This window comes from Chelonoidis abingdonii, chromosome 3 (genome assembly GCF_003597395.2).
Source record: "Chelonoidis abingdonii isolate Lonesome George chromosome 3, CheloAbing_2.0, whole genome shotgun sequence".
Taxonomy (NCBI): Eukaryota; Metazoa; Chordata; order Testudines; family Testudinidae; genus Chelonoidis; species Chelonoidis abingdonii.
The window spans coordinates 180,973,689-180,987,127 of NC_133771.1; the positions used below are offsets into that span (position 1 = coordinate 180,973,689).

General features: G+C 40.4%; 1 protein-coding gene across 12 annotated transcripts in view; it reads right to left on the reverse strand.

Moving 5' to 3' along the window:
* The window catches only part of THADA (THADA armadillo repeat containing), a 358,450-nt gene that overhangs the window by 301,268 nt on the left and 43,743 nt on the right, over positions 1-13,439 (reverse strand). For all 12 annotated transcript variants that reach the window (XR_012655623.1, XR_012655624.1, XM_075064366.1 and 9 more), the window contains one exon: positions 1,263-1,395. Coding sequence is in view for 10 of the 12 variants with exons in the window: in XM_075064366.1 (XP_074920467.1) it covers positions 1,263-1,395 (133 nt within the window). In the remaining 2 variants the exon portion in view is untranslated. The remainder of the gene's footprint in view (positions 1-1,262; positions 1,396-13,439) is intronic.

Below are 13,439 nucleotides of genomic sequence, written 5' to 3' on the forward strand. Positions count from 1 at the left end.
GACTAGTTTATCCAAACAGGTATGGTACGGACAGTGGCAGTGTAAACTTCCCCACCAATGTATGTCAACCTCGGCCTACAAAGACCAGTTTAAAATAAAAAAAAAAAAAAGGATAATGTTATCCTCATTTAGTGCTTATCCATCTTGTTTACAGATGCCAGTTCATAACCTGGCTTCTCAGAATGCTATTAATAGTGCCAATTAGTGCTAACTGTGCTAAGTTTTGTGATATGGATGGGAACACTTGTCCCCAGCAATAGGGCTGAAGCCATCAAATTAATTTCATGTATACCACTTGCAAATATCAGAGGGTAAGAATTTTTTATCTTTATCTGTCGGAGTTGGATTTGGAAGAAAAACTTAAAAAGAGAAAGAGCTTACAAACAATTCCCAACACCACCCAGTCTCTCTCAAATATTCTTTTTATACAGAAAATCTGCATTGATAGTAAAGGATTTTCTCAGTCATAAATCAGTTACCATCACTGCACAATCTGTAATATTTTACAAAAAGAAAAAAGAAAGAGAAAGGGAAGAAAACAAAAGAAAAGGACAAGAAAAAGTAAAAATATTTTCCCTCCTGTCTCCGAACTTCAACAATGTTGAATTTTTGGCTTTCGAAGAGGGGTAAAATTGCTTAACCATATTTTATTTGAAACAAAAAAATCTAGTCATCATAAAATGTATAGTGTAAATTACAAACATAAGAATGAAGGTTCTTGACTCATATGTCCCAATTACAAACATAATCTATCAAATACAGAAGAATTTCCATTTGCTATAGTATTAGTGTCACTAAAATGGAGTTCAGCTCCATAATGGAGCACTCAAATGAAAACAGGCATATTCTTCACAATGCAATATCCATATTTTTATTTATCAGATAAAATAAGCAGCTATATTTACAATCTCTGAACTATTACACATTTGACAGATACCACACTGAAACCACAAATCTCATGTGCTCTTATCCTCCAGAAACATCAGTCAATAGATCCACATCTCACGGCCAATTATACTCCCATTTTGTAATCCCAATTGCATGAATGTAAACTGGGACAAAATGTGGACTCCTGCCCGCATCTATGTTCACAAAGTATCTAGAAGGGGCATAATTTGATCCAAAATGGGTGAAATCGGTAAACTCTCGTCAATCTCACAATGTACTCACTGATACTTCTCAGGGATTTATATGCCTCACACTGATGTGGCAATAAAATAAATGCAGTCATATGAAGTTACAGGTGCAACATTAGTAGGTACCTGTATGTAGAATGGAATTCCAGCACTGCGTCTAGTTGCACATAGTTTAGAAGAAGGATCACAAGATTTAATTTCTTCTAAAACGTTGTACAACCATTGCTGTGGCAATGTATGTAGACTCTCGTTAGTACATCTACAGAGACACAAATGAGCATGCATAAGTATTTAGGATAAACAAGTTCAAAACAAAATTAAAAGATAATAAACTGTGCCCTATTGCCGTTGCAGAGAGTGCTATTTACCTTTATTAACTAATACCATTTTTTCTTAATGTGTAGGATTGATTTGATTTGACCAAAGTAGGGAGAAATATACAACCCATTTTGAAAAATGGGATTACTCATATGCCTTACATATTTGGGGATACCAAGCATGGGAGTTGTATCCAGGCAAATAAAAACAAAATTAGAGACACTGAAATAGATTTGGTATTAAATGCCTGGTATGCTGTATTAAATGGTAATTACAGTATTTTAACGTCTTGAAGAGATTAGCATTTTAAGCCACAGAACACCTTTTTGCAGGGGAGAAATAGAGGTGCGGCACAGAAGTAGAAGCCACCAGAGGGATCCCATCTGACTCAGCAAATTTCCTCAGGGAATGCTATGAAGACAAAGACTGGATCAAGAGCTCCCACCAGCATTTCAAAGGGTGCAGTATGCAGCCGTCTGTTCTAGCTCAAGTCCATGGCCATGCCCTCTTCCACGTTGAGGTGGCCAACCCTACTAGCATCTCTACCTAGTACAGCTCCTGTACATTCCCCTATCAGGAATGTAGCCAACCCTTGTGCAAAGTCATGAGGTGGAAGGGAACGACGTTTTCCCCACGTCTTCACCCTGTAACCTGTACAGATGTGTGGGGAAGGGAGCAGGAGAGAAGGGGCAGGGAGAATGTGGGTGCATGTGTGTTTCACGTACCCATGGATTTTTCCATATCTCAAAAACTGGACATAAAGTTTCACCTAGAAAACACTAGGTGAGCTGGTTCCTAGCTACTTAAGAGACCAACTTTTTCCTAATAGCTGGGAACAGCCAGGATGCTCCTGTTAACAGTCACCAGATTTGAACTTTAGGCAGCCCCTAGTCCAGGGGTCCTCGCAACAAATTTTTTGGTTGCCTCAGACTGCGGCCACCAACTCTTGCTGGTGGCCACACTTCCACTTTTTCCTAAATTATGTATTTTTCCTAAAGTTAATAAAGTAATATGCACATACATACATCCAAAACACTGTAATTTATTTATGTAATGTTTTCAGGGGTTTATTTATGTAATGTTTTCATGCACAATTATCTCTATTCTTTACCAGACCTAATAGAGTAGAAATGCAAATAAGGTACTTTGCACGTTCTTGTCTTTTTTATTAGTGTTTCTTTTGCTTTTTTGGTAAAAGTGGTTGTCTGTAAAACAATTCTGAAGTAAATTTAAAAATGCTTTTACATAACAGAAATCCAAACAATAATGAAAAACATATCTGGATGGCTTGGGTCTGGAGAGGGGAGGAGAAGGGAGGCATGGCTGTGGCTGGCCCGAGGCTCCTCCAGGCAGGTGGGGGACTCAAGGTTCTGGCCAGCCCAGAGCTCCTCTGGACAAGGGGGCAGGGAAGCTCTGGGCAGGTGTGGGGGGGTGAGTCTCAGGGCTTTGGCCAGCCCAGGGCTCCTCCAGCCATGGGAGTAGGGGTGCTCGGGGTTTCTCTGGGCGGGGGGCTTGTGGCTCCAGGTGCAGGAGGTCTCAGGGATCCAGCTGCCAGGGGTGAGAGCATAGGCAGAAGGGGTGCAGTCGGGGGCTAGCCTCGCCAAAGGGGGGCTCTACCCGCTCCCCATGTGCCCACCTCTCATCTCCTCACCCCCTACTCACATCCTGTCTCTCTCCTCACTCCCTCACGACTCCTCACTCCCCTGCCACAGACACCCCCCTACCCACTGCGAGAATTCCTGCTCATTGAGTGGCTCACCGCTCATCTCCTTACTTCCCTGCCCGCAGCCAGACCCCCCCTACTCACGGCTCACTGCTTACCTCCCTACTCCTCCCGCCAGGCCCCCTGCCACTCACCTTGCCACTCACCTCCTCCCCCCTGCCCACTGCTTGCCTTCTCACCCCCTCCTCACCTTGCTCCTTAAGCACTGTGTCCCCCACCTGTATCTCCAGAGCAGCAACACATGCAGGAGCAACAGGGAAGAAGCGGAGGAGCTGATGCTGCACAGGAAACTGCCATGGCCGCAGGGAAACCCCCTGGTGGCTGCATGCAGCCAGAATAGCTGCATTTGAGAAACAGTGTCCTAGTCAGAGTGTTCTTAATGGAGGACACTGACCTCTGGAACTTTACTTCTCTAATCTATTCATCACAGCCTGATTTTTACTGACCTTCAGAGTGTTACATAAGGCCCATGTGTGTACTCATCCCTCTGCCTGAGGCAGGCCATTTATGAAGGAGTCTAATGTTTAAAGGAATTGGTTAGGTAAGTAGCTGGTTTGTCTTCATTATAGTGCCTTTGTGCAATATGAAATCACCTTGGGGACTAGATGTAGACCGAAGGTGGCACTATCTGGCTAATGCTGATTTTAACTATAGCTTAGTCACACACAACGCACCTGAAAGCTTATGAAATGAGTGTACGTTCAGTACAAATGAATTAAATAAAATGCTCCTGCAAACCTGAGCAGCAGTATTGCAAAGCTTTTATAATGCTAGGTCTCTTAAAAGAGTTTAAAATAAAATAATTCTAAAAGTAAAAAACACACACACAAAAAACATGCAGCTAGTGAAGACAGCAAAAAACAAGGGTACAATTCATTACCAGTCCTCTGACTTATTTGTCAAGGGTCTAAACTGCACTCTTGCCATGAAGTATTTTTCCTCTGCAGTTATACAATCTGGCATACCCTATGAAACACTTTCACAGGGCAAACAGCCCTAAAAATAAATACTTCGTCAAAATTACAGGAACAGCCTCAAGGAAAGGACTTTTGGGCAGGAGCAGAACTTCAAACCTACTTCAGTCCCAGGCACTGCCCAAAGTTCAACAAAATATAATTTAGTTGGCCAGAATAAAACCCACTCCTTAACCATTATATAGCCGTTCCAAATGTAGCTTTCACAGTTAAAATTAGTTTTTCCATTAATGCCATTTTATATCATTATTAAAAGCACTAAAACATTTGCCTTGACACAGCCTGTAACCATAACTGATCATCATTTGTTAATACAACTGCAATTATATTAACCCTGTAGGATTTGCTGCTGCCAAAACACAAGTCCTAATTATTCTCTCATTTTAGTAGCTGGGTGGCCTCCTGTTAGCCCCATTTGACTAGCTGGGTGGTTGAAATAAGAAGTCTAAAGTTAAGAGAGAAGACAGGAAATGGGGCTGGGGGGAAGGAAGAAAGTTAAGGCTGAACAGAGCCTTCCACTTTTATTTTATTTCTTTCCCATCCCCAGCATCATATTTCCTCAGTTTAAGTGTTAAAAATACATCAAATTTCTACCGCCACTGCTGTCCCCCATTCCATTTCCAACTCGCTAGGTTCTTATCGACCCCATCACTGTAATATTTGACCACCACCTAAATATTTAAAAACACAATCTGTCTGTCTTATTCCCTCCCTACCCAGCAAAAAGGAAAAGGAAAAGGAAAAGGAAAAGGAAAAGAACCAGTATGCCATGTAACTAGGCAACAGTCACAGTAGGTCCTCTACCTTTTGTAAGGGCCAGTGAAAGAAAGGACTCCTGGATACCCAATCCCTCCCTAGGACTGGGCACCAGCATGGTTTCCCTACATTGCTTCTCTTCCCTCTCCCCTTTTCACAGCTCTGTTTCAAGCAGGCAGTGCACCTCTAAACTACCATCCTATGTGAAGGCCTAACTTGCTATAATCTATTAATTAAAAAAAATATTAAACAGTGAATGCTTGTCACCAATGCTTTAAAGAAAGTCAAACCACTCTACTGAGAGAAGTCATTGGCTAACAACATGGAATCAGTTTATTGAAGTGTTAAACCATCTTTTGACTGCAGTAGCTTTTTCTCCTCATACAAGGAAAATATTCTCTTCATTTCAGTTTATTCAACTATTTCAGTTCAATGACTAATTCATTCAAAGTTGTGAAACCAATTTGGAGACGAAAATGCAAGAAAGCTTGCTTTCCTCTTCCATCTATGAATAAAAACTAGGTGTGAGGATGAGCTCCACTGGTTCTAAAATTTGAACGTGGTCACCTGAAACAATTAGTTCAATTCGCTAACTACTTATTAAAGAAGGAAAGTATAACTCAATTTTAAATGAAAACTATGTTTAGATTAATATTTTTCTTATGTATCCAGCATATTTAAAGGCAGTTTTATTTAACTAATAAAAAATTTAAATGCTGCTTAACATTGGACATTTGTCATTGAATGCCAGTTCCCATCCAAATAGTGTGTGACACATCACAAGAATAAATAAATAAATACATCATTTTGTAAACGCATCATTCACCATTTTCTAACATCTTAAAAAATGTAAAAAATAAGAGTCTGAATAAATGTACAATAAGCTGCATAACTGCTAAAAACATGTATAGCAAAAATTAATACCCAATTTAGTGTAAAAACTATGTTTAGTTGCAAATCAATATGTTTTATTGGTTACCAACCAATTAGAATCACCTTTACTTCAGGAAAGTAACTACAAAATACAAATGCAAAACAAGATTAAAATCAGTGCTTTAAGTCACTTTGATTTAAATTGATGATTTTCAAACTGGGGTACTCATACCTGTAGGGGTACATGAGTTCTCATCAGGGGGTACATGAAAAATCCTGTAAGGGCGGAGAATGCATTTTATTTAGTAAGACTTGGCAATCTGATCATGGATATATTATGATCTTGCCTCAGATGGGGTAGCCAGTAGATTACATTATTTGGAAAGGGGTATGCAGCCTAAGATGTTTGAAAACCACTAACTTAAATCAATCCACTCTGTTCCTCTCAAATGAATGAAGCCCTATAAATGTAACTGTGGGAGGACATTCCATTATGTTCTGAAACATTAATGTTTCCATTAATGAAACAGAGAGGGTTACAGAGCTCCCAGTATACTGAACGATAACTGTATAACATACAACAGGCAGATTTTGGACTCAGTGAAGCGAGAAGAGAAAGGCAGAAATTCAGTAGCCTAAGCAAGAACCTGGTGATAATGAACATGCTATTTCAACAAAGAAAGCAGCACAGGAAGTGGACAGAGATACCTGATGGGCAAAGAAAGAAAGAGCCAGATACCCAGAATGAACATAAAGAAGTAGCGCAGAAGAAACTTCGTATCTCTGGTGAAAGAAGAAATGAATGCTGAAGAGATACAGAACATTATAAAAAAAAGGGGGGCGGGGGAATTACAAGAGCTGCTGAACAAGTGTTGTGCTACAGGGCCAAAACAAAGAAACTGAGGTGGATAACAGATAAAGCACTGCCGCTGAGTGACAAGCATAGCAAGCCGAAAAGAACAAGGAGGAGAGCGGAAGTCTAAGAGCAAAGTACAACTCTGACCAGATAGATAAAACAGAAAACAAAGAAAATAACCAGATAAGCAAACAATATAAAGAAGAATGTGCGAAGAGAAATGTAACATGGGTTGTACCACAAAGTCAGAGAAATTAATGGAATAAAAAATCTGAAAAGGTCAGCAGCAAAAGGCAAACATGGACAAATAACTGACGGCAAACAAGTAAAGACTAAACAATGGAAAAAATATTTTGAAGAACTGTGTAATGTGCAGAACACAGTAGATGAAATAGTTCTGGACAAGCTTCCCAGTAGAAAGAAGGGAGAACAGAGGCCAGAATTCTTAGAAGAAATAATAAAGATGTTGACAGAAGTTTGAAAAAAAAAAAAGACACCAGGAAGTGACAACCTAACTGCAGAGCTGCTGCAGGCAGGCGAGGACACACAGCAAAAGGTAACAGACCGCTCTTCAAGATTTACAAGAGATAGCAACTGCCAAGCGAATGGGAGAAAGTGGTAATAGTACCAATCCATATAAAAATGCAGTAAGAGCGAGTGCAAGAGCTACCGAGTAATCAGCTTATTGAGTGTACCAGGAAAACCAATCACCAAGACGTTCCAGGGGAGAACGAAGAGGTATGTGGGAGCAGCACTTGCAGAGGAACAGGCTGGATTTTGACTAAGGCTGTCAATTAATCGCAATTAACTCACACAATTTAAATCTCAAAAAAATTAATCATGATTTAAAACAATCAATAGCGATTAATCACAGTTTTAAATCGCACTGTTAAACAATAAAATACTGAAATTTATTAAATATATTTGGATGTTTTTCTACATTTTCAAATAAATATATAGATTTCAATCACAACATAGCATGCAAAGTGTACAGTGCTCTCTTTTTATTACAAATATTTGGACTGTAAAAATTATAATTGTAATAGTAACTTTCAGTTCACCTCATACAAGTACTGTAATGCAATCTCTTTATCGTTAAAGTGCAATTCACAAATGTAGATTTGTTTTTGTTATGTAACTGCACTCAAAAACAAAACAATGTAAAACTTCAGAGCCTACAGGTCCACACAGTCCTACTTCTTCAGCCAATCACTAAGACAAAGAAGTTTTATTTACATTTACGGGAGATAATGCTGCCTGCTTCTTATTTACAATGTCATCTGAAAGTGAGAACAGGCATTCCCATGGCACTTTGGTAGATGGCATTGCAAGGTATCTACGTGCCACATAAGCTAAACATTCGTATGCCCCTTCATGCTTCAGCCACCATTCCAGAGGACATGCTTCCATGCTGATCATGCTTGTTAACAAATTAATGCATTAATTACATTTGCAACTGAACTTTGAGGAGGAAAATTTTATGTCTCCTGCTTTATGGTTTTACCCACATTCTGCCATATATCTCATGTTATAGCAGTCTTGGATGACAACCCAGCACGTTGTTTGTTTTACAAACACTTTCACTGCAGATCTGACAAAAAGCAAAGAAGGTACCAATGTGAAATTTCTGAAGATAGCTACAGCACTTGACCCAAAGTTTAAAAATCTGAGGTGTCTTCCAAAATCTGAAAGGGACGGGGTGTGGAGCATGCTTTCAGACGTCTTAAAAGAGCAACATTCTGATGTAGAAACTATAGAACCTGAACCATCAAAAAAGAAAATCAACCTTCTGCTGGTGGTATCTGACTTTGAGGATGAAAATGAACACGCATCGGTCTGCACTGCTTTGGATCATTATCGAACAGAACCCATCATCAGCATGGACGCATGTCCTCTGGAATGGTGGTTGAAGCATGAAGGGACTTATGAATCTTTAGCACATCTGGCACGTAAATATCTTGCGACACCAGCTACAACAGTGCCATGCAAATGCCTGTTCTCACTTCAAGTGACATTGTAAACAAGAAGCGAGCAGCATTATGTCCTGCAAATATAAACAGACTTGTTAGTCTGAGTGACTGGCTGAACAAGAAATAGGACTGAGTAGACTTGTAGGCTCTAAAGTTTTACATTGTTTTATTTTTTAATGCAATTTTTTTGTACATAATTCTACATTTGTAAGTTCATCTTTCATGATAAAGAGATTGCACTACAGTACTGTATTAGCTGAACTGAAAAATACTATTTCTTTTATCATTTTACAGTCCAAATATTTGTAATCAAAAAGAATATAAAGAGAGCACTGTACACTTTATATTCTGTGTTGTAACTGAAATCAATATATTTGAAAATGTAGAAAACACCCAAAATATTTAAATAAATGGTATTCTATTGTTAACAAAGCAATTAATTCTGATTCATTTTTTTAACTGCTTGTCAGCCCTAATTTTGATCAGGATGAAGCACAATAGATCAGTTATTTGTAATAAGACAGATACTGGAAAAGTACACAGAACACAACCAAACCTATTACAACTTTATAGACATCAAATAAATTTTTGATAGCATTGAGCAGAACAAAAAGCTGATCAAGCTGATAGAAAGCATCCACAGCAAGCTGATGAGTGCAGTGACAGTTGACATAAAGCTGACTGAATGGTTCAGAATGACTGTAGGAGTGAGATAAGGGTGCATGCTATCACTAGATTTGTTTAATTTGGTACTGGAAGCAGTAATGACTGTAGCCCTGAGAGATGAAATTGGAGGAGTGTCATTATATGCTGGGACTGTGCATAACCTCCGATTAACAGCCCATACTGACCTCACAGCACTGACCAAGGAGGCTCTACAGAGAATAACTGACAAGGTAGACTGAGAAAGCAGAAAATTCAGATTAACAAGAGTCAGGGCAGAAGTGGCAGGTGTGCGCCAAATTTTTCACCGGACTTCAGTATGGCCTCCTTAATGGGAGTACCAATTTTGAAGGAGCCATAGCCTGGAGAATATCCAGTAATGCCTGGATTGTAAAAGGATGTGAAGAGCTTATACATTTCATCAACTCCAGCATTGGCAGAGTAAAGGTGAGAGTTAACGGGACACACTGGGGCATTGCTGAAAGAGGGCAGAAACAAAATTACAGACAGGATTCCTGTTCTAAAATATTGACAATTTTATGTATGAGAGAAAGATCTTCTGACCCCTGTCCAACAGATGGACCCCATCTCCGTGACCCTCCCAATTTTCCCAATTAATGATCTTCCAGCATTCATTAATAGTTTCATGCAGTGTTGGGGTACACTGGCAGAGCTGTGGAACACAATGGCTGTAGTACGGTTGGAGAGCACTGGTAGGGTGCATTGGTAGCTCTTGGGCTGGAGGATGCACTGGCAGAGCTGTCAGACCCAGGGTGTTTGAATTTCGCTAGCAGAGCTGTGGGATGCAAGAAGGTTGGGGTACATTGGCAGAGCTATTTTGTTGAATGCCATGCCTCCCTCACCTGAGGGGAGCCAAGAGAGGTTGGGTGCTATCATCCAACCCAATTTATGCCCCTCTTCATAACCACCCTCCCTTTGCTATAGTCCAAACCACTACCCATAAACTCCCACTCAACAGTCACACGACTATTTTCCCCCCAACAATACTTTGATTACTGCCTCTCCCCCACACCAGTGAAATTATATATATATCTATGGAGATATACCTATCTCATAGAACTGGAAGAGACCCTGAAAGGTCATTGAGTCCAGCCCCTTGCCTTCACTAGCAGGACCAAGTACTTATCTTTTGCCCCAGATCTGCAGGTGGCCCCCTCAAGGACTGAACTCACAATGCTGGGTTTAGCAGGCCAATGATCAAACCACTGAGTTATTCCTCCCTCACGCCTTACAAATTGTAGCAACCTTCAGTCACTCAGTTCAAAACTCCTTTTGTTTCAGGTGAGGTCATGTGATTACTTTATCCTTAGATGTTAACTGAAGAATGAGTTCACAGCCATCAATCTATGATTCAGCCAGTCATTAGTACCTCCCAGTTTAACAGTACACAAGGCATTTGAAAATAAGTGAAATTAAAAAGATGCATACTAGACATCCCTAATTAATCGCCTTTTGTTTCATCTCATCGCCTACCCTTTGCCCACTGTCATCTATTTAGAGCAGGGGTGGGCAAACTTTTTTGCCTGAGGACCACATCTGGGTATGGAAATTGTATGGTGGGCCATGAATGCTCGTGAAATTGGGGTTGGGGTGTAGGAGGGGGTGAGGGCTCTGGCTGGGGCTGCAGGCTCTAGGGTTGGGACACATATGAGCAGTTCAGGGTGCAGGAGAGGGATCAGGGCTGGGGAAGAGGGTTGGATGTTGAAGGGGGGTCAGGGGTGCAGGCTCCGGGCAGCGCTTACCTCACGCAGCTCTTGGAAGCAACAGCATGTCCCCACTCCGGCTCCTATGTGGAGGTACAGCTAGGCGGCTCTGCGCACTGCCCTGTCTGCAGGCACTGCCCCAGCAGCTCCCATTAGCTGCATTTCCCAGCCTCTGGGAGCTGCGGGAGTAGCGCTTGAGGCAGGGGCAACACGCGAAGCCCCATGGCTACCCCTAAATGTAGGAGCCAGAGGGGGGACATGCTGTTGCTTCCGGGAGTCTCAGCACACACGCTTGGAGCGGCCCGCAACCCCGTTCCCCAGCTGGACCACGAGAATAAGGCAAGCCCCAGACCCTACTTCCCAAGCGGGAGCTCAAGGGCTGGATTAAACAGGCTGGAGCGTCAGATGTGACCTCCAGGCTGTAGTCTAACCACCCGTGACTTAGAGCATAGTTTATTAAAATCATATATATTCTGGAGCATAGTCTGTGTCTTTTTACCTTTCAAATTCACCTAAAAAAAGTCTTGACATTATAAAAATAATATCACATGGCAAATCCCCCTTGAATTTGATAGGAGCAGGGAAGACCCTTAAAAAAGAAAAGTGGCAATCAAATTTGCAAATTCCCCCTTATATTCAACACACAAGATATCCTCTCAATAAGATCTACTATTTGTATTTATTTCGTTGTTTGATTGTTTAATTCTGAACTCTCTTTATATCTGAAGAAATTTCAAATCAGTTATAATTAAAATTCAAACAAATGCTGACTATTTAACATTTCAGAGAGATAAGGTGGGTTAGGTCATATCTTTTATTGGACCAACATCCACCTTGTCTCTCTAATATCCTGGGACTGACATGGCTACAACATGGCATTTAGCATTTCAGTTCTAAGGACAGTAATTTGATTTTACTGTTAGCTTCATTTGAAGCAGAATTAAAGTTACAAATTTAGATAAGAAAGAGAAGGAGTTTGATTACTCCAGAGACTTGCAAAAGAGGACATCAGAAGTAATTAATTAATTTCAGTTAAAAAAGAAAGGTTGTTCTAGGCCAATATATCATTCTGCAGACTTATAAGGACTTGGATGTAATAGTAAATATTGATATTAAACCTATGGGAATAGATATTAAGTAGCAGCTGTTACCCAACAGAAAGCTGAATAATTCTTTGTATCCCAACCTGGCATATGGTAAGAAACATCAAGTACAAATGTGCAGGCCTAGTCCCATCCAGATGGGATTCACTTAGCTGATGGGATAATATAGATGAGATGTTGTTTAAGGAAGCTGTCTAGCTGGATGGGAGCCCACCACAACATGTACTAGTTGTCTATGATAGTGAATAATCCCTTGCTAACACAGGAGAAGTACAAAGATAAAAGGTGGCATTATATTTTCTGAACTAAGAATGCAGCTGGAAGGTTGTATGAGGATTAGTATTCAGAGTTTAAGGCTGGCAATATCACAGGGACACCTTTAGACAGACCAAGGAGATCTGTCTGATGTGTCAGAGGCCTGCCTGTACCTTAGCCCATAATAATCTTCAAAAAGAGAATTCCATAAAAGATTGGTTTCCTGCAGAGAAGCCAAAGTGCCCCAGAAATCTCAGGGTCCCACAGTGATTAGTCTCTTATCTTTTTTTACAGGTATCTACATTGAATCTGGATTTAGTTCTTCCACAGACTCAACTATCTGAACTTATTGTTTTCTCTATATATCAAATGTGGTTACCTTTAAATCACCCGTTTTGTATCTCAAAGGTGGCTAATGGTGCCAAATTCTTATAAGCAGAAAAAACTAACCACATTACTACAAGTAGGTTGACACTCTTCATGCTGTTGAAAAACTTGAGTTTCAACCGTCTTAGCAGGTCCCATGAGCTGCTTCCTCAGCATCCAGTGGCTGAGCCTACACTAGTCTCCCTTCTGAAAAAATTCCCCCCGACACAGCTAAAATCGGTACAGCTCTAATACAAAAGGTTATATAAGAAAGTAAATAGCCGCTCGTCTCGTGAATCTGCATAATAGTTAGACACTTTGCCTGAAATCAAGGGAAGAAATCCTGACTCCAGTGAAGTCAATGGCAAAACTCCCTTTCACTTCAAGAGGGACAGGATTTAATATAGTAAGTATAAACAAAATGTTTAGGCTTTTGTCAACTTTGCTGCTCAGAAAAGCATAGTCATTAAGGGAGATTTTGCATTTTGGTTTGTCTCATTAAAAACTCAATACTGTCCCTACTTACCCCCTTCCCTAGGTCTCAAAGCAGCATTGCAAGCACTTCACTATCATATGAAATTATTCTCTAAGCACATAATGGAAAATCCACCCCTACCAAAACACAGAGGCAATTCAGTTGGTTTCGTTCTCATAGGAAAGTATAAAAATAAAATTACAGGGAAAAATCATTTTCAGGTAATTTTCCAAAAGTCAGAATACAC